Below are 27,444 nucleotides of genomic sequence, written 5' to 3'. Positions count from 1 at the left end.
TGTTGAGAATTTCAGGACCTGGACAGCTCCTCTAAAACTTTTAGTGCGCGTCATTCATCTAGACTTACACAGACTTTTGTTTTTCGTTAAATTATCAACTTGTGTGGGAAAAACGAGAGTATTTTAAAATCACTTCCTGTTCGCACAGACTTCGGCTTACAGTAGAGTTGTGTTAGAAGTAAAGGAAGAGTGTATTGGGAGAGAACAGTAGCATTGCAGCTGCGCTGAGCTGTGAAATTCGCCGAACAATTGGGATCACTGTTCGTCTTCCTCTCGCCTTTCCCCTCAATTAGCATAGTCCGTTGTGGTTGATTGACTACCATAGCCGGGCCGGGTAAGTGCTTTTGTCCTCTAATCACACGAGGACAGCAGGGGTGACAGGACACAGGTGAGGCCAAGACTGCAATGGATTTATAGCATATTTATAAGGCTAAGCATGGGAACTGAAACATGCCTAAATCTCAGAGGCCTTTGCCATTTGTATAATTCAGAACTCAAAAGTCAACATAATCTATAGATTGAGACAACGTGCTTACTTTCAAGTCCCAAACCTCACGCAAAACGACTCAACGGGACAATCAAGAGCGAGGGAGAAAGTGATTGTAAATGGGTGTTTGCGCCCTGCTGGTCTCAATTAGCCCTTGTTGACTCTGCGGAGGATTAGATTAGCCGCAGAAAGTAGAACCGGGCCCATACTCAAAGACTTTTATTGGTGTTTTGACGTCCATTAATTGAAAGGTGCTGCACTGCAAAAGTTACATATTTCATAAGTATTTCTCTAAACCTAACTAGAAAACAAGTACTTTTAAACGCCAATTCTAACGACAATTTGTAATGTGAAAACAAAGTATCAACTCTCAAAGTACAAATGTTTTTCTACTACATTCTTCTTTATTGGCTTTGACGGTTCCATGACAGGCTTTTAAGGTCCAATGAAACATTTTCATCCCCAAAAGGTTTCTTCAAAGCCAATAAAGAAGAGTGCTTTCCCCCAACATTTAAAGAACTTTTTACTATAAAGTTATTTGTGGAACCAAATAAGTTCATCCGTGTGATCACAGTGAAATCCCTTTTTTTTTTGGTTCTTTATGGCACCTTTACTGTTTAAAAAAGTTGCATGGTTAGAAACCAAGTTCAGTAGTCAATAACCGAATTGATAGTTTATTCCTAAATCCCAAAAGAACACAAACAACCATAACATTAATTCATTTCTACATTTACTCTATCCTTTCAGTCCCATCTGCTTTAGCATACACTGTAAACACATTATATGATCAATTAGTCCTGACAGAATATGTTTTTGAAAGTCATTTAATCTTTTTTTAATAAGTCATTGTAACTTATTAAATTAAGTTAATCATGTTCTAACCTAACTTTATAAGTTACGCAAGCTGTTTTATGTCAGTTTAACAAAAGTTCAATAGACTCATGAAGTTAATTTGATTCTGCTTTAAAAAATTAAGGCAACCATGATTTTTACAGTAAAGGAACTGAAAATGCAAACTAAAATATACAAACATTATCTAAGTGAACGTATAAGTGGACTGAACGTTGTAATGCCGTAGTAGATAGTGGTAGCTTACTGTTTTCTGTAATGTGTCCTACGACTTTTAGCCCATTGTGTTTAATAAGAAAAAGAAAAAACAAAGCGCCGTAGTAAATCAGAGTTTATGATTTTGATAAAAACATGCAATATGAAATATCACAAAAAGACCGTTTATGTTATGATGCTGTAAGCTTCTTACAATAAGGTTACAAGAGAAAAGACAGTGGGCCTTTTTTACTAAGCCGTCCACAACAGAGCTACCGCTGGGTAAACTGAGTAAAAATGTCGAGTTATTCAAGTTCTGAGAGGCAACAGGAAGCGATGGAAATACTGTAGGCAGATGCGTCGCCGCGCCCTGATTATTATTCCCGCCCGTCGCTTGGCTGTAATGAGCGCGCGGCCGACTGTTGGCGCGCTGATTACCGGTCCTTGGGGATCCTGTGTTTTTCCTGAGTAATTGATAGTTAGACTCCGCTCTAATTAAATACGCTGTCTGCTTCATTGATGTAGATTTTTTTCGCACCAGGGAGAAAGAATTGGGCACGGTAAGGCAAAGCAGATCTTTACGTTTTATGAATCGTAGTTAAACCCGACCCCCATCTTTACGTGCATGGTACTATACACACCAGACTGTTCAGAATGCATATGCCAAAAATAAACAGAAATATGTGTCTGATTTTAACAGCACAGCCGCTGTCCTGAGGAGACTGGGCATCAGTTTAATGGGGGACTTCGGAAAGTTTCTCCTCTTTTTTCGCTCACAAGGGAGAGGACATTTAAGGTGTTTTTTCCCACCAAATCCCTGGCCGCTTCCCGGGACTCTTTGCTTTTTGTGTGGTCTCCCGGCTTGTCACTATAACTCTGAAGGGTTGCCCCGGTTTCCCGCACACCTGCGTGGCTGCCCGGTCCCTTCAGGAATTCGCTGGGGCTTGTAATCAGCTTTGTGGAGCCATTGAGTGCACGGCTCAGTGAAACTTCCCAACCTCACAGCGCGCTGGACCGCTGAATGGGAGTCACAGCGTGGGGCGCCTCTCCAAGCAGCGGGCCTGCCAAATTCCAGCAGAGTCTCTCACAATCATCCTTACACAGACCTCTCTGCCGAACACGAGGGCGAGAGAAAGAGAGAGGGGGGAGAGAGAAAGACAAAACAGACAGTTAAGGTACGAACGGGTAGTTTAATAAACAAGCAGTTTGCGCCTTGGAAATTCATGCAGCCTTCGACCGGTCAGCGAGCACAAGGCTATATTTTATTTATTTATTTATTTATTTATTTATTTAGATAAAGCAGGCTAGACTTTGTGAACAGCAGTCGTTTTATAATGGTAATTGAATTCTCAGTGATGCACAACAACATAAGAAAATCTCTGAAAAGCAATCCCATGGGTGCATCACTAAATTAGTCCAGTGAATTTGCTCTTTCTGGGCAATAATGACGCAATTCAGACCCCCAAAAAAAGTCGCGGTGAAGCTTATGGGGCTGATTAACATGCGACGGTACCCGGGCCCCTGCTCTGTGTCAGCTGTGGTTAAAAGGGAACGTTGGCTACGGTGGGAAACAAATAATTTGTAATTAGCTGAAAGACAGAAACATTTTTGGTGGATAAAAGTTTGAACAAAGTTGCCTTTTCGTGGCGTTCTGCATACATGCTTAAATTACTGCTCCGGAATCGCAGGCTGCAGAAATTACGGCGCAGCATCTCGCCTCTTGGAAGGGCGCAGGATTAAGAGGCAGCAAGATTGTTAAACATGTCAACGTGTAATTGCACGATAAGGCCCTCGCGAGGAATTTATTGGCCCAGTTGCTATTTCTATTCCTCCCTAATCTCGTTCAGCACATTCGTTCCGTGCAATCTGTCTCCGTAATCTTCTGTGACAGAGCATCGACCAATAGCAGCGTACCGGGTTTTTTGGAGAAGGGAGAAAATATGCAGAGGCGTGATAAAGTGATGCTAATTATCCCCATTTAGGACAGCGAGTGCAAGAGATCGGGAGTTTTCGTACGAGCCAGCAGTGTTGATGGCTTCCCAGCACAGAATATATCGGTGGCTACAAGATAAGGGTATCGCACGTTGAGACGATTTATTGGTTCGAGTCCACCGCCACCCCTCCCACCTCGAACTCCATCCCATCCTATTCACCCATCCCACTCCGCGTGCCATCCCCTCTTTTGGCTGGGTAGTAAATTATTTTGGTTAAATTTACCAGAACGCTTCTCTTTAACCTGGCAAGTGCCGTGACTTGGTTCTCCGCCTCTCTATTTTCGGTGCTAATCCGTGTAGTTTTTCATCTGCAGATAAACACAAATGTCTTCCGAGTGGACATTCTCGTGTGCTATCAGCAGTGGAAACTGAAAGTGTGTGCTAATAATCAATGAAGAGCTGTTTTCATGAAAGAAACGTGGATGAAACCACAAAGAAAGAACTATTAATTATAAAATACAAATATGGTCAGTGCATATCGAGATTCTTCAAGATGTTTTTAAGATATTCAACACAACATAACATGTTCTGTTTCATATTTATTTTACGTGTGTGCTGTAGATATTGAAGGCCCCACATGCGCATCCCAACAAGAGAAAAAAGGACGTCTGGTGTCATAATGTGTTGCGGCTTTGCACTTCTGACACTTGTTGCTAAACTCGCCCCAGGGAGACAGCAGGTAATTGTAATAACCTTTGACCCTCTCTCCCAGAGGTCAGCGTCTCTGCTGTTTGATCCCAGCTACTGTTAAACATCATTCGGTTTCTGTTTCAGATCACATTATGTTCAGCCACAAATATTTTATAACAAGGTGTTTTTCACAGGGAATCATGAATAAACAGCCAATACGACTCGAAGTATAATTATAATAACATGCGAAATTAAAACGTCCAAACACATTTCCTTTAAGAAACTATACAATATGTTACAAATATAATACAAATATGTTTTGATTATTCAGTAGGCCTCTATCATGTGAATTGTTTATGAAAAAGTCGTCTATAAAGAGAAACGTGGGCTCTTCTAAATACTAAAACGGGTCTAGTGAAACAACCTACACAGAATTTTTCAACAAAAATATCTAATGTACTGTTTAACATTTGAAAGTGAATTATAAGAATTATTTTATCTAGCTATAAACAACGCATTTATCCGATCAAAATTAACCAAATGAACTATAAGCGTTAGATTTTATAAAAACACAAGTTAACTAAACTAAATGGTCAATTTTTTATTCATGACAATTTATGAGTAAATTCCATTTCGGGGCACGCAAAGCAAGGTGTCAATGCAACCCGTCTATATGATACACACAAAATTAGCTTGTTTTCTGTAGGCTACTCAAAATTATACAAGTCAGGCACTATTCAGAATCTACTGTGGAAAATTAAATTGTAAAATAAGTACAGAATTAAAACGTAATTTAACTATTCAAATTATAAATAAGCAGAGACATAAAGACCAGTGCATTTAGTACACTAACAATATTTTGCAAATTTGGAAAGTGACATTTATCATTCAAGTTCGGTATTCTAATAATTGCATTTAATGAAATTCAATATTAATAATTAATATTATAACATTTATTTTTTTAAACTATCTTTGCTTTTTTACATTATTTTTCACATATTTTAAGACCACGGGAGCCGCAATTATGGTATAAAAAACACAAAGCAACATTAAAGATCTGCGTGTCTGTGTTTGTGAGTGTACAGTACACAAATCAACAATGTATGTTCATCACAAAAAATATTTAAGTACCTGTTCTGAGTCAGATGTGACCGACTTAGAAATTCCATTTTGATATTTTAAAGATTTCATCAGCATATGTTAAAGCCTGTGAATTATAAATTTAAATATGTCTTAAATAAAGGTTAATATCTGATTAACAACCGATTGATAGGCCTAAAATATCTTCAAACAACGAAGAGAACGTGTCCACAAGACAAGTATGGTAAACCAAACACATTAAATGAGAAAATCTGATGAGTTAGGTAACAAAACTTACACCGATTTAGAGCAGAGTAACTTTTTCTCCAATTTTATTTAGACCATGAATCAACGCAAGGTTAAGATTTGAACTGGCAGTAATGCATGTCATAAATTATGTACAGCAGCAGTGACGTGCCAGTCTTTTGAAATATTAAAACTTATTCACAATTTACAAGAAATATTACAACATAAATCTGGTACATTAATTCACGTATACAAACGTTTTGGTAAATGTAATAAGCAGGAAACTCTTTATGGGCTCTCAAAAACATTTCATTGAGTTCTTCACGCTAGACTTTTGTCATTATCAACTTAAAAATCAATCTGCACAGAAACTTAAATATTTAAAGAATAACAGTGTGTCGCATATTTCTTGGCGAGGCCAGAAACGCTGTCAGGATCATTTTTAAAGACGTCATATTTAAACAATGCTTCACTGAAAGTGATACATCTGATATAAGACCTCAGTTTCTCTCCGAACTGCAATCGAAACAATATTTACCTTTAATTTACAAGAACATCATAAAACATTCTGTACAAAAGTAGTTCAATGACAATCTAAAAAAAAAGAGGTAAATATTTTTGGTGGAGTGTTTCTGAATGCGCGTTACCCATCGCTTTCCATCAGCTGTTTCAAATATGCGTCAGTGGGACAGTTCCGTTTACTCCGGCAGTCGTGCTCTGATAGTGCTGCGGTAAGGCATGCAGTCTGCTCTGCACAGACGGATCCCCGGACTCCCCGGTCGGTAAATACATGCTAATCATCTCTCTCAAGTCTCCGGGGCAAGGGCCTCGGGAGTGCGTGGTAACCGGGGGACTTATATTGGGTTCGGACTTGACGAGCGAGCTCAGCGTGCCGATGGCGGCAGAAGTCGCGACGCTGGAGTTCTGATGCTGCGTGTATGATATCCCACCGTAGCCGGACGGGGACGCGCTCATGTAGCTCTGGGAGTTCGAGATGGGGCTGTACTGGAGTGCAGTCATGTCGTAGCGGTGCATGGGCTGAGGATTGTGCGGGTGATGGTGATGAGCGTGGTGATGGTGAGAGCCACTGCCGGGGTGCTGGCTGTAAGCGAGCTGCGCCTCCTGCATCATCGCGGCGGCCGCCGCCGCGGCAGCCACCTGGCCGGAGTAAGTGCCGTTCGCCCAGCCGTTCATGTGCGCGTAGCCAGCGCTGGCCGAGCCTCCGTGACCCCCAGGACTCTCCAACCTCTGGCCGACCCCCGCAGGACTCATCCCGACTCCACCACCCGCACCGCCGAGCAAGCCACCCGCCAACGAGTACTTGTCCTTTTTAAGCAGGGTCTTGGTTTTGCGCCTCGGTCTGTATTTGTAATCCGGATGCTCTTTCATGTGCATGGCTCGCAACCGCTTCGCCTCATCAATAAAGGGCCGCTTTTCAGCCTCTGACATCACCTTCCACTCAGCACCGAGTCTTTTGCTAATTTCAGAGTTGTGCATTTTGGGGTTCTCCTGTGCCATTTTTCGGCGCTGGCCCCGAGACCAGACCATAAACGCGTTCATGGGTCTCTTTACGCGGTCTTGATTGGCTTTGCTCCCCGAATTTGGACCCGTTTGCCCCGGGTTCGTGTTGGTTTGGGGTCCCGGGGAATGAAGGTCCGTTTCCATCATCATGCTATACATTCAAGTGGCTTAAAAGTTCTCAACTAGCAGAGAAAAAGCATGAACTTTCGGCGCTCCGTAGTCCGCTTGAAACAGGTGCTTCACGAGCCAGTGGAGCTCCGATGAAGTGTGGAATTCAGCTTATTCCCAACCGTTTGCTGACAATTTCGGGCTCTCTTTTCGCTCCTGTAGCCAGTTTAGTGTCGTCTCCGACTGCCGCTTCACATCCACATTAATTGAACGTGCATTTGAGTTACTTTTCCTAGTGGAGTTGAAGAGTTAGTTAAAGCGGCGGCCATATGATGCGTTTTGACAGCGATTAAAATGAGCGAGCGGCCAATGGCGTTCCAGTGAGGAGCGATTTGCATGGAGTTCGGTCGAGTGACGTAGACAACGAGGAAAGAACTAGTAGGCGGGGTGCACGAAGGGTCAACACCGCCCCCTCTAAACTAGAGTAAATACTGAGGTAGCAGTTTGAGCCTCTTCAATGGTAGCAATAAATGAACAAGAGGACAAATGGTAGATTTTATCCATTTAGATGACATTACAAGATACGATCTAATTCCTTATAATAACTGTAATAGCTCCTATGCACCCTCGTGACGTCTTGCCAAATCTTTGTGTAAAAAAAGTCTAGGCTATCCAACCACTTGTAAGCCATGTTGATATTGTCTGTGATTACACTACTATTAAACGAAAGCAAACAGGTCGAAATTAATTTCTCATAAATGGCAAATAACTAATAAAAACGGTAAAAAGCCCCTTATTTCACTTCGCTTTAGATTACAGATTTTTGGTGAAAAATAACACACTATCGCACTAGAGCAAGTTATTCTGTGTGTAAAACTATAGGCTAAATATACAGTTTTAAGTGGTACAACATATGACATTAAATTGAGGTTCTTAATTCGAGGATACTGCCGTCTGGTGGTGCACTGCTAAGACTTTATTCTGCGTAAATTTTATCTGTGTAAACTGAACCCCAAAGTTTTTTTTTCCACAAAATAAAAAGGTAATAAGGTAACACATTTGAATGTAAGGCAATCAAGAAACCGAGCTCTGAATGAGGCTATACATTTAATTTAACTGTAAAAATAATTGTATAACATGTAGGCTAAATCAACCGCAACACCGACTGAGAAAATGTTCATGAAATCCTTACACTTACCCTGGACCACAAAACTTTTGTGCTCCAGGGACAAAGACAAAGAAGGAATATGAATATACTATGAAGGGATGTTAAAATTATATTATTTAGGGATGTTAATGTTTTTTTTAATGTGAATTAAAATCAAGAGAGATAGGCTAAAGTTTCAAGTACATTTATTGGACAGTGGTTTTATTTCACAAGCAGCACGGGTTTAATTGTTTTCACATATTTTGTGAAGTCTACATGTTGCCATTTTATTAATTATGTTGATAAAACAGTACATATAGACAAACTAATATATTTTTTATTATATAAATCCATCAAAATATCACATTGATATGAAAGGTTTCGCAAAGTAATTGTTTTTTGCTTTTGTTTCAAATGTGCCCAGACTACAGAAAGCATTTACTATGACTAATAATTGCATAGAATATGTAACTAATATTAGTGAAAACTGAAGTACTAATATTATCTTTTGTTTTTAATTGCTACTATACAATGACAAAGATACGTAAAATGTCTGTTTGAAATTCATTCTAAATTGAATATTTTTCTTAGTTTAATGGTAAAGATTATGCAGATTTAATAACACGTTTATTTATTTATTTTAAATGCATCTTATTGTCCTTAGGATTAGAGCGCTAAACCGCATTGTGACCCTCCTGGAACAACGCACCTTGTCAGTTCTCATTTTGCTTCAGTGTCGCGCTCTTCACAAAGTCTTTGTTTTGCGCGCGCTGGGGGCAATAGGGCACTGTTAGCGCACGTGCGAGAGCTGGGGTTACAGCAGTTTTCCAAAACATAGTATTTTAATACAAATATTTTAAAAGATGTACTTGCTAGAAAAAAAAAAAACATGAGGTGACAGTTAAGGGTTATCACAGATGTTTGCGATCTAGCTATTTTGTGACGAGGGGACGGGGATATATAATGCTCTAGGGTACATATTTTATGATCACATATCATAAAGAGAGTGAAAACTGATTATTAAAATTAACCGAAAAAATAAAATATAAAATGACAATAGGCTGATTGAAATAATAATTTCAATGTGTGTTTAACATTTTTTATTTAAACTTTAATATTTTAATATAACATAGAAGCATCCTAAACTTAGGCAATTTGTTTTTCACTTGCTTAACCTAATTTGCTTGTTTAAGTCCTTTGTGTGGATCTTGTTATGAGCAGGTTGACTTAACAAGGACTGTGGTAAGACGAGGGCTTTAGATGAAATCCTTTTATTCAATTGATAGTGACAATCTGTTGATCAGAACTAAAAGTTTATTTCAAGTAATAGACACACTAGCAACGTTATTTAATTTTTTAAACAGGGAACAAAAACTAAGACGAGATATTTAATAAAAAAATATCACGCTGACTTAAATCGGTTTCTTATTATAGATAATTAATAAACAATTTTATGTAACCAAAAAAAAAACATTTACAGTTTATTTATTTAAATACTCTTTGAATTGACGGACCAGTGAGCTGGTTTGCCCAACAGGTTCTTCTTCTAAAGCGTCAAATATAAAAATGAATGAAATAAAAAAGCTAAGCTGGTGAGTTCCGTCAGATTTGTTCTCGCTTAACACGAGCGCTTGTTATAATCTTTAGACAATTATTTCCGAGTCCTCCGATAAAATGCGCCTAGTTACAAACACTGGACCGACCGAACACCAAAAGACATCCCGGACTGTTTCTGTAAAAATGTCGCGTTGATATCTGTTATCCGATTAACAGCTACAGACAGCACGTCATGCGAGCTCCGTCCAACTGAGGACAGTCACCGCGCTCCGTTATAAGGGGCTTTCAGGCGCAGGTCGAGCTGACGGACCGAACTTCTGCTCCGCTCACAACGAGTTGGTCAAGCGACATCACTGTCTCAATACATCAAGTTTCTACATAAGAACATTTATTTACAGACTCTCACTAGACACCGAAGAAACTCTTTCGCCAGAAGAGAATATAGCTTTATCAAACTAAGTCTTGTTTTTAGCTATATAAAGTCCCTCATTTGCAGTGAGGTAAAATCGTCCTTACCGGTTCTATCGCTGTCCTAAACCAGCCAAAGCCACTCGCCAGACCGCCATCCCTGCTAAAATCTACACTTAGTGTGCCAAGGCCAGAGATACCCAGCTCCCAGTCCCACCACTCACTACACACTGAGGAGAGAGACAAGAAAATGAAATTTATTATAGACTCTAAAGACAATTTCAAGTTATTGTTTCTCCCGGCGAAAGGGTTCCTTCTTACATAATAAAGCCCCTTTTGTGTGACGCGGAACAATACAAAACAAGTATTCTAATAAATAGCCACTTTTTTGTTCCCTCTCGAGGATGAATGGAATTGAGCAGTTGGGTTTGAAAGCAGCTGCTCGCGCATTCAGGAGAAGGGGGCGGAGTCCTGGCGCGACGCGTCTCTCCTCCTTGGAAACGAACTTGAAGAAGGGACCGGCGGCGGCGGCAGCGGCATCTCCGCGGCTTCACTCCGCAGTCAGCACCGAAGGCTGGCCCCGGTGCCCCTGTGCCGCAGGGCTCTAAAGAGCATTACGCTCAATAACTTAAATTAACCCGGTCATTCTCACTCTTCCTGCATTTCACTCATCTGATTCGTCTGAATTTTAAGGATATTATAAAGAGAGCTTTAGCTTATTGCTGCCACTGAACAGGGAAAATGAAGTTCACTGCATCCACACAAATAAGATATCTGTTTGTACTTTGTTCATTTAACATTTCATTTTCATTCCTTCCCAAAAAGTTTTCAGTCTTCATGATCCCCATCTTTAAACTTTTTTGTCCTCTTCACTGGACAGAGACAAAGAGCAGGGAATCCCTTTGTATTGTCTATTATAGGCTATTGCAACTTGGCATATTTACTAGCTTAGTGGTATTTAGATTTTACAGCCATTAGAATAATCATTGATGTCACATATTTTGTTTTTAGTGACATGTTTACAAAATAAACAACATTTGATGTTAACTTTATGGTCTATATTGTTGTTAACAATGAACTACAGAGTTCTGTCTGTTAACAGTATTAAATACATTAGAGAACCTGACAAATACATTGAAGGCATTTAACTATAATGATCCTTTCAAATTTATCAAATACTATATCAAATATACAGAAACACTGCATTTTTTACTAATATAAATAAATATCAACTAAGCTAATAACATAAAAATATAGCTCAATGTTTATTAAGCACTGTAAACAAGTATTTAAAATCATAAATGTATTGCTCACTGTTATAGTTATTGTATTAACTGACCATATTGTAAAGTGGTATACCAAATAAGTATTAAAGTACAATCATATATGCTTGAAGTATGTATTTACATCAAGTACTTGATGTAATAATGTTGATAAAGACATTTAATTTAATATCATTCACAGAATTTTGTTATCGTATTTTATCTTGTTAAATTTCCCTGTAAAACTATTTTTAACGTAAAGGGAAAAAAATCTTGTTTTACATTAATACTGAAAATAGTTCTACTTTTAAAATAAATTGATGTGTTACTTGCATTTCTCTTTAGAAATTAAATTCATGCACAGCATAGACTAAATGTTTTTACATTTAAACTGAAGTGAATAAGAAATTAAATAAATATTTATGAAATTAATATGTCATAATTTCACAAAAAACACTACTGTACTGAAAGTAAAACTAATTATTTTAAACTTTATAAATGTTCAACAAAACTTAAAGTAGAAACTTAGATCTATCTATCCGTCCATCCATCCATCCGTCCGTCCGTCCGTCTGTCTGTCTGTCTGTCTGTCTACTTATGCAGTTATTGAATAAATAGGCTATTTTGTATATATTTACAATTACATATTTATAATTACAGGAACAATTTGCACCATAACAAAATAAACATTTTCATCAATAACTGTATGAGTAAGACACAAATGTGTTTCTAACAGCCCTCTGATGTCATTCAGGGCTTCTGGGCAGCAGCAGCAGCTTCTTTTTACCACATGTTTCTGACAGGCTGGAAAAGGTGCTGGAAAGCTGTTGTGTTGTGGCTCAGAAAAACTCAAAGAGAAACACATCATTGCCATCTGATGGCACACACACACATTCAGAGTCCTGTGATGACCGGAGCTTTCTCAATACTCTGGACATCTTATTCAATCACCCTTCGACCATCAAAATTCAGAACTTTTGATAACCACCGTGCCAGTTGTTCATGTAAAGAGTAAAGCTAACATATATGTGCATGCTGCATGTGAAAGATAACATTTAAATTTGCCATCCCACTTAACCTGACTGTAAACATCAACTCAAGGCTCTTTCCATCAGCCGCAAATATGTAATAGCATTTTTCCTGGAGCAGGTTCTCCCTCAGGTACAAGCTAAATGCCGTAATGACCTCTTTAGGGATATTATGAATGATTGAAGAGAATATCAGTCTAGACTTTATCAAATGCCTCATGATACCCAATGAAAAGAAAGCCTGTCACCAGTGAATACCTAAAGGAGGCAATCTCTTAAAAAGAGTCAAACCACCACACTCAGACACAGTTCGATTCGGCACACTCAATCCAATTCACCTCTCCCTGCCTCATACATATTAAACTTCAGTACATAGAGGGGAACCGCAGAGCTCTCCACTAATACAGGCAAATTGGTAAGCAAAGAAGAATGTGAATTTTATTATTGGTAAGCCAATTTTTATTGTTTTTTTAAATAGTTTTTAAAAAATGTTTAGCTCAAAATATGACAAAAAAAAGAAATATATATATATATATATATATATATATATATATATATATATATATATATATATATATATATATATATATATATATATATATTGTGTTAAATATATAAAGAGAGGGAAACTTTATGACTTTAAAATACTATAATTAACCTCACAGAACAAAATACTACTATTATACATACATTTATGTTTACTATACTATTACACAAAATATAGTGCCCAGCATAATTGAGTACACCCCATTTTGAAAATGATTTTTTTTTTTAATTTTCAGTGAATTTAGGCAATGTATTTTGGTGCATTTAAACAAAACAGATTTATTAAACAGAAAAATTTATTAAAATAATATTTAGTCACCAAACATGTTTAGAAATTGAAAGATAATGCAATTAAATTCAAGCAAAATATTGCAAAAAATTAATTACAATCTACAAAATTTAAACCAAATTTTCATTACTTTGCTTCTCTTGATTTGTATTTAATATTTTTCTATAACATATAAATTTGGGTGTGCTAGTTTTTGACCGCTATTGTGAGTTATTTTGCTAGATAAACTCCAGAATTAGCTTTAGTACTGACTAATCTAATGTATACGCACAAAATATTGTATAGCTTTCTAAGTAAAATATTAATTTAAAAGATAGATTTGTGAGGGGTGGACTTATATACACTGAGCACTTTAACTAATACAAAATATTGCAAAACCCTATCTGATCACCAAACATCACAGATTAAATAATACCATCTCTTCTTTACATGAGGCTTCTTTCATGCACCATTTAAATAAAATTTCAACTAAAATTCCATGTGAGCTGATCAAATGTATACGAGAGAGAAAGAGATATTTGTTAAATATATAAGTGTCACAACTTTTGGCACTCCTATAAACTCATACGAGCAAAATATTTTTAAATCATATTTCTGTATTCGGTATATCCGAGCTTTATACTATTCACATTCATGCTATATAGAACATACTTTTCTATCAGTCGAGTAGTAAATTCAAATTCAAATGCAGTACTTACAGAGCAGTAGGCAATTTCGGAAACGACTAGTGTATTTTATTTTAAGAAACATTAAAAATATTTTGGAGCAGTAAACATGCCAGGCTAAATCCCTAAGTGTCCTTGAGTCCCTAAGTGTAGGTTGAAACGATATAAGAAATCCTTTGTACCCATTGGTAGGCCCACCCGGAATCTGCGCGCACAGAATTCTGCAGATTTTCCACAGATTTCCACAGGATTTTTAGCCCATCATTAATTCTGTTTATTTACTTGAGTAAATGTGTGTAAATCTATATTTATTCAGTTTTTTAAATTAATTTCAGTAATAGTATTGACTAATATGAAAATGTCCATCTGATTTATGTACAATGCAGTTTATACAGTATTATTTTCTGTCTTTTACTAGATATATCTTATGACAAACTTGCTTAATTTACCAAATAAAGTAAATCTAATTGGATTTGCATTTTAAACATTAAATAAAAGTTAAAAAGATGTTTTTTTATTTTATATATTAAGGTTTTAGTTATGATACTCTCAAAATAATTCCACAGAAATCCACAGACTTTTACCAAAATTCTCCAAAGAAATAGCAAAAACGTCTGCAGATTCCATCTGGCCCTACCCATTGGGTTTATTAAAAAAGAGTTTAACTTAATTAGGATTATAATTTTGTAACTACTGTATTTTGGATTGTTTTTTATTGTTTGTTTTATGGAATGTCTGCAGCAATATGGTGAAGCCCATAACAAATGTCCTGTCAAAGACAATACAGTTTACTATTACTACTAAATAATTTAAATTAATCACTGACTTCTGCTGTCTTCATCAGTTGCAAAAACACAGATTTCTTTCAAATTAAAACGGCATCTTTGAATATCTTTTCTGCTGGAGATACAGTTGTCCTAATAAACAAAACAAAAATGTTAAAAAAGTCCTACATACAGTATACCGTAGGAACAGTGTAACAGAAAATGTTGGCAGTTTTTGGCGACTTTCCCAAACCGCGGTATACCTTGAAATCGCTTATCATCCCTTGCCTACACCTGGGTAACTAAACAAGAAAAAGTTCCACGTTGGCTATAATAGCATACGAGCGAGCACAGCCATTTGAATCTTTTTGGCTCAACATTTTAATGTTCAATGTTAGATGTTAAAAACAGCTTGCTTGATGTTGCAAACTAATATTTTCTTATTATATGATTCTGCTTTGTCTGTATAGTCATACACGTGTTTGTAGTGCAAGTAGTTTGACCATTTTCTGCTGTTTATTTTTCCTAGTCATTTCTCCCATAGGCAAACGAATCGGAAGTTCTAAAACAATCTCAAAAAGGAGCCCACATTCGCATCGAAGAATAAGGTCAATGGATATAAAGTAAAACACAAGCCAAACTCAATAAGTCATTCAGCACAACAGATGAGAACGAAGCAGATGTGATTAGCACTAAAAGTTAAGCTTCACAAATTAGGAAGTGGTTTCAACAGGGTATATGTAGGAATCCTAAAGGTAATTTCAATACCTTTTTAAGACTTTTTATGACCTTCTCAGAATATTTTAAAACCTCATCGCTACTTCAAGTTCTAACCGGTATCAAACCTCTAACTTAATGAACAGTTGTTAATAAACTATTGTAGTTAAATAAATCAATAGAGCACAACCATGCAACAGAACTTAGATAAGTTTGGAAGAAAAGCTTTAAATAATAAATTACACTGTTGTGTCCAGCACAGGCTTTAGACACTTTTTAAACTCATCTTTCTTCAACCCCGAGTACGCAAACTTACATTTTCCCATTTTGTCGTCTGTTTCGCTCTATGGTTTCGCCACATGTGAAGAGCATCACATCACCTTCCCATGTTTGTCGCAATTTACGTGACATCACCCGGATAGGGGAGCTTCACTGGACACACCCCAGCCCGAACCAATCACGTGGATCGAGAACGCCGTTGCTATTATTAGGAAGAAAACAAATACATTTATGCTTTTTGGAGTCAAACACTTTGGAGAACGCTTAAACAAAAATTAAAGACCTCTTAAAATATGATTAAGAATTTTTATTACATTTTAAGGGTTTTCAAATACTCATAATTGATTTATCAACTTTTAATATTTTTTTAAACCCTGCGGACACCCTATTCAAGAAAACCGCAGGGAAATATTTAGAAATCCAGTCCGCTGGAAGTGTTATGAATCAGTCTGGAAGAGGACATGTGTCTGTCTTGTCCCACTGCAATGTTAAGAGAATACGTGTGTCTGTCTTGTCCCAATGTAATGCTAAGAGAATGGTTAGAGTGGCCAAAAAAATCTCCAACCACTGCTGTACACTTGCAGAATTTAGTTAGGTCTTGAGGTCAGAAAGTCTTTCCGGCATCACCAACAGGGGCGCTGTACAAATATTCAAAACAACATGAAACAAATATGAGGAATAGCATTACGCAAATGAACAGTGTTATAAAAAGTAATTACACGGCAACATGCAGTGATTAGTTTTATCCTCGTCTAACTGGCCTTAAATTTAGAGCTGGAAAAGCACTATCCAGTGTCTTCGGCGAATCATTAGCCCCAAACAGAGACTTGTTGAGCCCCATCAACAGCATGACTCTGAGCTCCATCACTGCACAGTTCATTAATCTCTCACCATGGCTTTTCTGGCTGCCAGTGGTTAAACACCCCTCTCTGAGTGTAGCTCTCCTTCACCAGGATACCGCTGTGTTAATTTCCTCTCTCTATTAGCACAGCGCGGTTAATCAGGTTTCCTCTCCCCAGTGGTGGCATGAGCGTGAGCGCCGCGAGCAGGTGTCAAGCCTGTCTGTGCTGCTTACGCCGGCAATCTGTCTCCCAACTTCACCAGCGCAGGATAATGGAGGACTCATATGCAGCTGATTCTGCCACCGCTATTGTGTCCAATCTGTTGCATTAAACACTTGGCACACGTAATTACAAATAATCCTGCTTTTTCCCCCCTCTGCCATGGCTCTTCCCTGACTCTCTCCCTCTTCTGTGTAAACAAACACACACAGTAAGCCTTCACTAGCAGGCCTCATTAGTGTTTGTCGATATAGGTCTGCTAGGTGAAATTATTTGCTTGTTTTAGGTAATTAAGGACTCATTATGAGGATTAGTTTGAGTGAAGTCATACACTCATCGGCCACTTTATTAGGTACACTTTACTTGTACCGAGTTGGACCTGCTTTTTCTTTTAGAACTGCCTTAATTCTTTGTGTGTATAGATTTAACAAGGTACTGGAGATATTCCTCAAGGATTTTGGTCCATATTGACATGATAGCATCACACAGTTGCTGCAGATTTGTCAGCTGCACATCCATGATGCGAATCTCTGTTCCACCACATCCCAAAGGCTCTATTTGATTGAGATACGGTGACTGTGGAGGCCATTGGAGTGCAGTGAACTCATTGTCATGTTCAAGAAACCAGTCTCAGATGATTCGTGCTTTATGACAGGGTGAATTATCCTGCTGGAAGTAGAAGATAGCTACACTGTGGTCATAAAGGGATGGACATGGTCAGCAGGTAGGCTGTGGCGTTGACATGATACTCAATTGGTACTAATGGGCTCAAAGTGGGCCAAGAAAATATCCCCCACACCATTACACCACCACCACCACCAGCCTGAACCGTTGAACCAGCCTGCCCATTTTCCTTTGACCTCTGGAATCAACAAGGCATTTGCACCCACAGAACTGTCGCTCACTGGATATTTTCTCTTTTTGGGATCATTCTCTGTAAACCCTAGAGATGGTTGTGCGTGAAAATCCCAGTAGGTCAGCAGTTTGTGAAATACTAAGCCCAGCCCATCTGGCACCGACAACCATGCCACATTCAAAGTCCACTTAAATCAACTTTCTTCCCCATTCTGATGCTCGGTTTGAACTGCAGCAGATCATCCTGACCATGTCTACATGCCTAAATGCATTGAGTTGCTGTCATGTGATTGGCTGATTAGAAATTTGCTTGTTGGACAGTGTACCTAATAAAGTGGCAGGTGAATGTATATGTCTAGGTTATTCAAATGGTAACATTATTCATTAGTGACTCGTTTGATTGGTTCAGAATGAACTTGAATGACTCAATGTTGATGAAAAAATTTATTTTAACAGACAAAATAAAATAAAAAAATATTTTTGGAATTTAAGATCAACACGTCAAGACGATTCTCGGACGCAGCTCATGGTAAAAGTGAAATTAAATTTGACGGCTTAACTTCCTCGGTTTGTTTACAGATTCATATGGTAGTGCAGAGAAAAGCGCACTGTTGATTTATGCATCATTAGCATAAATGCAAAATATACTGAAAGGCGGAACACATTTCGGCATAACCCTTTGTACTGAGATGAAACAGCAGTCACAACACGCCTTTGAAGGCTCCTCATATCTCTGTCCAGAGCTGTCTGCTGCCTCGTATATTTAAGATGCACAAAAAAAGAGAGAGATGAGGACATGAGACCAAAAGGGAAGAAAAATTGTGGGGTCAAATCTAAAAGCGTGTGGGGGCTTTTAAGTCCAAAGAGGTCCTCCTTTGCTCTCCAAGTCTGCCATCAAATACATCAACTTCACCAGCCTTGTTTGTGGTAACTTGCCAAATCTCTCAAATTAAAGACAAAGCGTGGCGGACTGGAGCTGGATGTCCCAAATCTCCTAAATGGAAAAAAAAAACAAAAAACAGTTTGGATACTTGATAAAAAATCTTTCAATGTCAAATGGATGCCCCTAAACACACAGAAGGCCTTAAACCTTCCGAATTCCTACTTGTTGTCTTGCAAGACAGCAACAACAATAATATAATAACAATCATAATAATAATAGATTATTGTCAATGTCATTATTATACAAATAAAAATGTGATTGATTTTAGGGTGCTATCACATCTGTAGTTCGCTTTATTTGGTCTGGACCAAGGGCAATAAATGATACATTGTTGCACTTTCTGCTGTCTTTGGGTCGTTTTCACACCACACTGCTGCCTTTGGTCCGAACCAGTTGAAAAGAACCAAAATACAGTCATCTAACAAAATCCACGTCTCTCATTGGCCAGATGTTGTTAAACATATTGCCTAAACTGCTTGGTCAGAATTCACGTGCAGGAAAATGCCAGTGAACTCCCGCAAAACAAACCAGCAAGCACAAAATGTTGCTTTTTACTATGGAGGAACGACTGCGCTGACTGAATGTATCCCTGCTTTAGTCAAACTATACATTTCGAGAATGAACCGCGGCTGTGGCAGGAAAACAGTGTTTTAATGCATCGCACGTCACTTCACGAGGAGGCGTGAATTAATTTAGCTAAACTGCGACATGGTCATCTTGTGGAAATATTACCAACATTCCATCAGGTAATGTTTTTCCCTCTCTCTCTCAGTTGATAAAGTGCTGTCAACAAATATTTTTCCTCCATATCCCATAATGCACAGCGTATCGACCTATGGCAGTTGGATTAGTCCAAAAGGTGCAGTACTTTTTGCAATTGGGTGTGTTTAAGTACGGATCATATTCTCACCACAAATGAACCACTCCAAGGTTCGTTTGAAATCGTATCGAGATCACCTCTTTAAGCAGGTCCCGGTACGCTTTTTTGGTTCGCTTTTAGTGCGCTTTTAATTGCTGTACTCACACCTGAGAATTCACACTAAGAACTTACTCAGTTAGATTGTACAATAAAAGTTATTAAACCGGTCAGTTTAAAATTCATAAGATCATGTCATAAATTTTTATAAGGAGTTGTTTCTTCGCGTGTTTCATTTTGGTTGCGGCTACTGTTTAGCTAAGCCACTAACTCGCTCTAGGTTCACACGCTATCTGCGCCTCCCTTGATCTTCATGACAACAGCCATTTACAGTGTACCTCTACCACAAAACCAAAACTGTTTTATTCCGGACGTCATTCAGCGATGTGATTATTTCTTTGGTCTGTAAGGATGTAATGATACTGTATTGTTATTATCTTCGCTTATCAGGGAGTCGCATACAACATACAAGATAATGAAACTGCCTTAAAGTGAATCGCATTTTTGTTTTTTTACATACATCTTCGCTTTACAATTCCTCTTTGTGAGTTAACAGAGCCATGGGACTGAGTGCACATTTTACAAGATAACACATTATCATTTGCCAGTCATATGTCATTACACTACTTATTTACTCAGTGCTATAGCTGAGCACCATAGACTGTATGTTAACACCAACTACAACAGTATAGCCTGGTATAGACTGACATTGCAAAGTGGACTTACACTATTTTAGGCCCTTTCAAAGATTTAATGGCTTAAAACTGTTCAACAGACTGGTTAAAAAGCTTAACTAGTAATTAACCACGTTAAAATAAAGGGTTTGCTAAATAAATGCACACTCCTGCATTTTCAGATGGCTACTTTTCTTACCTGTGGATTAATTGCTGACACATAATTTTAAATATTTTTTATGATATACAGTGCATCCGGAGAGTTTTCATAGTGCTTTAATCTTTACACATTTTTAATGTTACAGCCATGTTCTAAAAAATTCATTTATTTCCTTAAAGTTCTACACACAATACCCCATGATGACAATGTGAAAAATCAAATGTACATAAGTATTCACAGCCTTTGCTCAATACTTTTTTGATGCAACTTTGGCAGCAATTACAGCCTTAAATCTTTTTGAATATGATGCCACAAGCTTGGCACACCTGTCTTTGGGAATGTTTGCCCATTCCTCTTGCAGTACCTCTCAAGCTCTATCAGGTTGGATGGGAAGTGACGATGTACAGCCATTTTTAGATCTCTCCAGAGATGTTCGATAGGATTTAGGTCTGGGCTCTGGCTGGGCCACTCAAGGACATTCACCAAGTTGTTGTGAAGCCACACCATTGATATTTTGGCAGTGTGCTTTAGGTCATTGTCCTGCTGAACCGCTGTCCCAGTCTGAGGTCAAGAGTAGGTTTTCATTCAGGATGTCTCTGTATTGCTGCATTCATCTATCTCTCTATCCTGACTAGTCTTCAGTTCCTGATAATGAAAAACATTCTCACAGCATGATGCTGCCACCACCATGCTTCATTGTAGGGAAGGTATTAGCTTAGAGTTAAATTTTAGTCTCATCAAAACAGAGAATTTTGTTTCTTATGGTCTGAGAGTCCTTTAGATGCCTTTAAGCAAATTCCAGGCAGGGAGTGGCTTTCGTCTGGCCATTCTACCCCACAGGCTTAATTGGTGAATTGCTGCACAGATGGTTGTCCTTCTGTAAAGTTCTCCTCTCTCCACAGAAGAACGCTTGAGCTCAGACAAAGTGACCATCGGGTTATTGATCACCTCCCTGACTAAGGCCCTTCTCCCCTATTCCTCAGCTTAGATGGCCGGCCAGCACTCGGACGAGTCCTGGTGGTTCCAAACATCTTCCACTTACGGATTATGGAGGCCACTGTGCTCATTGGAACTTTCAGGTAGGCAGAAATTTTACTGTAACCTTCCCTAGCCTTGTGCTTCGAGACAATCCTGTCTACAGACAATTCCTTTGTCTTCATGCTGGGTTTGTGCTTTGGCATGCACGGTGAATCCTGGCACCTTATTTAGACAGAAGTATTCATTTTCAAATCATGTCCAATCAACTGAATTTACCACAGGTAAACTCCAATTAAGCTGCTGAAACATCTCAAGAATGATCAGTGGAAACAGAATGTATCTGAGCTCAATTTAGAGCTTCATGGCAAAGGCTATGAATACTTATGCACATGTGATTTTTCAGGTTTTTTATTTTAAATAAATTTGCAACAATTGAAAAAAAAAATCACATTGCCATTTTGTAGTATTGTGTGTAGAATTTTGAGGAAATAAATTAATTTAATCCATTTTGGAATAAGGCTATAACCAAGAAATATATATATATATATATATATATATATATATATATATATATATATATATATATATATATATATATATATATATATATATATATATATAAATATATATATATATATATATATGAGGAAAAAGTGAAGCGCTATGAATACTTTCTGGATGCACTGTAAATAAACAATATATTATTATAATATATCTAATATTTGGTCTTCTATGTAAAAGCTTTTAAGCTTTTAATTAAACTACACTTAAATTAAACCAAATATGTTTTAGTCCGCTAAATCAAGAGTACAATTAGTCGGCTAAAATCTTATGAAATTTAGTCGACTAAACTAGACTAAAACTAAAATGATTTAGAAGACTTAAACTAGACTAAAACTAAAATGATTCAGAAGAGTAAAACTAGACTAAAACTAAAATGATTCAGAAGAGTAAAACTAGACTAAAACTAAAGGGCCCTATCATACACCCGGCGCAGTGTGGCGCAAGGCGTGGCGCAGTAGTCTTAAGGTAGTTTCAGCTTGGCACAAGAGCCATTTTGAGGCGTTGCGCTACGCTGTTTAAATAGCAAATGCATTAGCGCTCATTTGTGCGCCCATAGGCATTCTGGTGTAAAAAGGAAGGCGTTCTGAGGTGGACTGCTGGCGCGTTGCTATTTTGAGAAACTATAATAGATTTTTCATTAGACCAAAACTAACCCGGTCTAAACTCCGGCACAGAGTTGCGCCTCGCTTACGCACTGCTTAATACGCACAAGAGAGCAATAGGCAAATATCTTTACATATGAAAAAAAGTAAATATTAAGGATATATATAGGATATAATAAGAATAGATATAGAATATAAATATAAAGGATTAAAATATTACAAAACATATTATTTTCTAGCCTACATAAATATGAAAAACCACTGCTTTTTGAGCACATTTTGCTATTATTATTCATTTATTCGTTTGCTGGAAATTAGAACTGAATTTAGAAATAGTTTTGAAACGAATCTTTGCGCTTAACAAACGAAATTAATTATTTATAGGCTAATTGATGTCTTTGCGTAAAGGTTTCCCTATCCAAGAGCGAAAGTGAAAGTAGATAATTTATCTCTCATTCTCATGCAGTAGATGCACTGTTTAACAGTTTTCTGTTAAAAAACTGTAAACTGTGAACTGTTTGCTTGTGAAATGCTCATTTTTTCCACTTAGACTTACTTTGTGTCCTGTAAATAGCGATTGCGCTCTTGGTGCGACGCTGCTGGCTCTTAAAGGGAATGTGAGATGAGACTCTAATTGGTTTATTCTCAAAACACACCTATAACTCATTAGGAAAATAAACTCAACCCTTTTAGACCATGCGCCGCAGCACAGGGCAGATTTCCCGTCCTTAAATTAGCAAAAACGCGTCCTGACACGCCCTGAAAGCATTTGCGCCCTGCGTTTTGTGCTCTGTGCATGGACCGTCAAAATAGAGCCCAAAATGATTTACAAGCCTAAAACTAGACTAAAACTAAAATGATTTACAAGCCTTAAACTAGACTAAAACTAAAATGATTCAGAAGACTAAAACTAGACTAAAACTAAAATGATTTAGAAGACTAAAACTAGACTAAAACTAAAATGATTCAGAAGACTAAAACTAGATAAAAACTAAAATGATTCAGAAGCCTAAAACTAGACTAAAACTAAAATGATTTACAAGCCTAAAACTAGACTAAAACTAAAATGATTCAGAAGACTAAAACTAGACTAAAACTAAAATGATTCAGAAGACTAAAACTAGATAAAAACTAAAATGATTCAGAAGACTAAAACTACTCTAAAACTAAAATGATTCAGAAGACTAAAACTAGACTAAAACTAAAATGATTCAAAAGACTAAAACTAGACTAAAACTAAAATGATTTACAAGCCTAAAACTAGACTAAAACTAAAATGATTCAAATGACTAAAACTAGATAAAAACTAAAATGATTCAGAAGACTAAAACTAGATAAAAACTAAAATGATTCAGAAGACTAAAACTAGACTAAAACTAAAATGATTCAGAAGACTAAAACTAGACTAAAACTAAAATGATTCAGAAGACTAAAACTAGATTAAAACTAAAATGATTCAGAAGACTAAAACTAGACTAAAACTAAAATGATTCAAAAGACTAAAACTAGACTAAAACTAAAATGATTCAGAAGCCTAAAACTAGACTAAAACTAAAATGATTCAGAAGACTTAAACTAGAATAAAACTAAAATGATTCAGAAGACTAAAACTAGACTAAAACTAAAATGATTCAAATGACTAAAACTATATAAAAACTAAAATGATTCAGAAGACTAAAACTAGACTAAAACTAAAATGATTCAGAAGACTAAAACTAGACTAAAACTAAAATGATTCAGAAGACTAAAACTAGACTAAAACTAAAATGATTCAGAAGACTAAAACTAGACTAAAACTAAAATGATTCAGAAGACTAAAACTAGACTAAAACTAAAATGATTCAGAAGACTAAAACTAGACTAAAACTAAAATGATTCAGAAGACTAAAACTAGACTAAAACTAAAATGATTCAGAAGACTAAAACTAGACTAAAACTAAAATGATTTAGAAGACTAAAACTAGACTAAAACTAAAAGGATTCAGAAGACTAAAACTAGACTAAAACTAAAATGATTCAGAAGACTAAAACTAGACTAAAACTAAAAGGATTCAGAAGACTTAAACTAGACTTAAACTAAAATGATTCAGAAGACTAAAACTAGACTAAAACTAAAAGGATTCAGAAGACTTAAACTAGACTTAAACTAAAATGATTCAGAAGAGTAAAACTAGACTAAAACTAAAATGATTCAGAAGACTAAAACTAGACTAAAACTAAAATGATTCAGAAGAGTAAAACTAGACTAAAACTAAAATGATTCAGAAGACTAAAACTAGAATAAAACTAAAATGTTTCAGAAGACTAAAACTAGACTAAAACTAAAATGGAATTTTAGTTAGACTAAGACTAAACCTAAATCAAAATTTGGTGTCAAAATTAACACTGAAATCAACAAAAATCTGGAAAAAATGCACATTAATAAGTATAAATGTAATAAATGTACACACACACACCCACACACACACACACACACACACACACACACACACTACTCATGCACAATATATTGTCAAATCAGGCTGCGCAAGTGTGTACTTCATTAAAAGCAAGTGATTATGAATGATTTTTACCTAATTCTTTTCGCAGAAATGCAGGCATGTTCCAAGAACATTTACCATGAAAAGTTAACTTGCCCAACCTTCAAATAATCCTCCAGCTCTTCTCACTGGACATGTTAAGGTATTGCTCCGGATAATTTCATTAAAAGACACAGGATGTTCACTCAGAAACCAATCATCCATTATGCAAGAAAATCTATCCATCACACAGAGCGCGTATATACCCATTATCCAGACATCGATGGGGTGTTTTTCTTATTTTCATTTTTTACCCATCAATTACGGCAAGATTTTACGCATTGTTCCACTCCTCAATTAGCCGCAACACCTTTTCCTTTGATTGATCCATAATGAATGTAATGGTTTTAACAGACCACAGACAGATCACTTAGAGGAGCTCTGCTAATGGCAGCCGCGGCTCCGGGCCTGGAGTGATGTCAGTTTCTCCAAGCCCCGGCTAATTAGACACTGTGTCGCTCATTACCCAGGTAATAAGCCCTAACGCTAATGGGTATCAGGCAAGACCCCCAAACACTAGAGAAAGGCAGCGAGAGGCGGGAGGGAGGACGGCAAAGAAGATGAGGGCGACGTTAACAGGGAAATAGAGAGAGAGAGAGACAAGAAAATGTAAGCAAAGGGAAATCGTGATGGAGATTTTTCCTGATGGAGAAAAGAGTGCAAGATGAACGGATCTCACGGCACTAATGCATTTCAATGCTATGCCTTTTAATGTAGTACACCGGTGCTATTGGTCAAGAGTAAACATGTCATTTTGGGCGCGAGGTGAAGGCACAATGGTTGCTATGCAGTGGATGGAGGGGGAGGAAGGAGAAGAAGGGCTGGCATTAGAGAGACCGAGCCGTGGTTTCCTTGTTAACCACTTTCCCACTTAGGCCTTGTTAGCACCAGAGCTCTCAGCTGTGCCTATTATTGCTGACGGATGCTATGCTTGACTTTCTGAGAATTACACAGACGCTGAAGCCCCTGCAGCCTTCGCTAGTGTGAAGAAACTGCGCCTACTGTATGAGAGGCGTAAGGAGGTGATGGACTACGTTATTTGTTCGAAACATTGACATGACCGTACTCAAGATCTTTTTTTAGTATATGAAAGTTGTAGTATTGAAACGTGTCAAAGTTTATGTTTTGATTGTTTTCATTTTTTACTTTACTAGAATGATGTGGAACTTTGTTAAGGTTTTAGCACTTAAAAAAAAAAACATGGGTATGACTTAGAAATGATTAGATGGTTCTGAAAATATTTTTCATACACTAGCGGACAAAAGTTTGGGGTCAGTAGGATTTTTAAATATTTTAAAATAAGCTTATCCTGCTCACCAATGCTGCACTTGTATAATCAAAAATTCCAATACAAATAGAACAATTGTGAGATGTTATTGCACTATGAAATAAAGTAGTTTATCATTTAATTTAATAATTTATTCCAGTGATTTTAAAGATGAATTTTCAGCTTCATTACTCCAGTCTTCAGAGTCACATGATCCTTCAAAAATCACTCTAATATTAATTATTATTATTAATGGTAATAATAATAAAATCAATAATGACTGGAGTAATCATTTCATTTGAAACTACATACAATAAGAAAGCAGTAGTTAATTTTTTATAAATATTTAACAAATTATTTTAAATTTGATAAATACCAACTTAATGAACAGAACCATTTTCTTAAAAAAACATGAAAAAAACCCTGACCCCAAACTTTTGACCGGTAGTGTACTTTTGCTGTTTACTGTCCGAAAAGAGTCCATTGGAAATGAATAGAAAACTAGAGAAAACTAGAAAAATCTATCTGATAGATTTTCTACTAATTTAGATTTACATTTGGATTTTTCTACACTTTTTAAAATGTTTTGGAAGATATATATATATATATATATATATATATATATATATATATATATATATATATATATATATATATATATATATATATATATATATATATATATACATGTATATATATATATATATATATATATATATAAAATTTAAGTGCATTTTCCATAACAATAAACATAAAAATAACAAACAAAACTATACTTTTTAAAATTTCCCCTCTACAAATCTGTCTTCTTTAAAAAGAGGCCAAACTTTAATGTTTACAATACAGTATATTTATTTACTGAATTTCATATAAATTGTCATAGAAATACAGACACACACAGAGATAGATAGATTAATCCGATTAATTAATTAAGATTAATTAATCCGAGGTCATTACAGCGGATGCCCTTTCAGCTGCAACCCATCTCTGGAAAACACACACACACACACACACACACACACACACACACACTACAGATAATTTAGCCTTACCACATGTCTTTGGACTGTGGG

At 36.8% G+C, this 27,444-nt stretch overlaps 2 protein-coding genes and 1 long non-coding RNA gene across 7 annotated transcripts in view; all 3 read right to left on the bottom strand.

Annotated features, from left to right (window-relative positions):
• Window positions 1-1,295: 1,295 nt before the first annotated feature.
• LOC147835305 (uncharacterized) lies at window positions 1,296-10,804 on the bottom strand. The gene is made up of 3 exons (XR_015499365.1): window positions 10,544-10,804; window positions 10,331-10,452; window positions 1,296-2,641 (listed from the first exon to the last, which is right to left on the bottom strand). It is a non-coding gene; the product is annotated as an uncharacterized LOC147835305 (long non-coding RNA).
• sox1a (SRY-box transcription factor 1a) lies at window positions 5,551-7,480 on the bottom strand. Its single transcript, NM_001002483.2, is given in 1 exon segment — window positions 5,551-7,480. A coding segment is annotated over 1 exon segment (1,011 nt). The 5' UTR covers window positions 7,162-7,480; the 3' UTR covers window positions 5,551-6,150.
• A 5,260-nt stretch (window positions 10,805-16,064) lies between the features above and the next one.
• The window catches only part of arhgef7a (Rho guanine nucleotide exchange factor 7a), a 180,189-nt gene continuing 168,809 nt past the window's right edge, over window positions 16,065-27,444 (bottom strand). For 4 of the 5 annotated variants that reach the window (XR_015498835.1, XR_015498834.1, XR_015498836.1 and 1 more), the window contains one exon: window positions 16,065-18,682. The gene's annotated coding sequence lies outside the window, so the exon portion shown is untranslated. The remainder of the gene's footprint in view (window positions 18,683-27,444) is intronic. The other variant, XR_015498838.1, reaches the window with a different exon arrangement.

Source organism: Danio rerio, chromosome 9 (assembly GCF_052040795.2).
Source record: "Danio rerio strain M-AB ecotype USA chromosome 9, GRCz13ab, whole genome shotgun sequence".
Taxonomy (NCBI): domain Eukaryota; kingdom Metazoa; phylum Chordata; class Actinopteri; order Cypriniformes; family Danionidae; genus Danio; species Danio rerio.
This window is presented reverse-complemented; position numbering and strand designations above follow the sequence as displayed.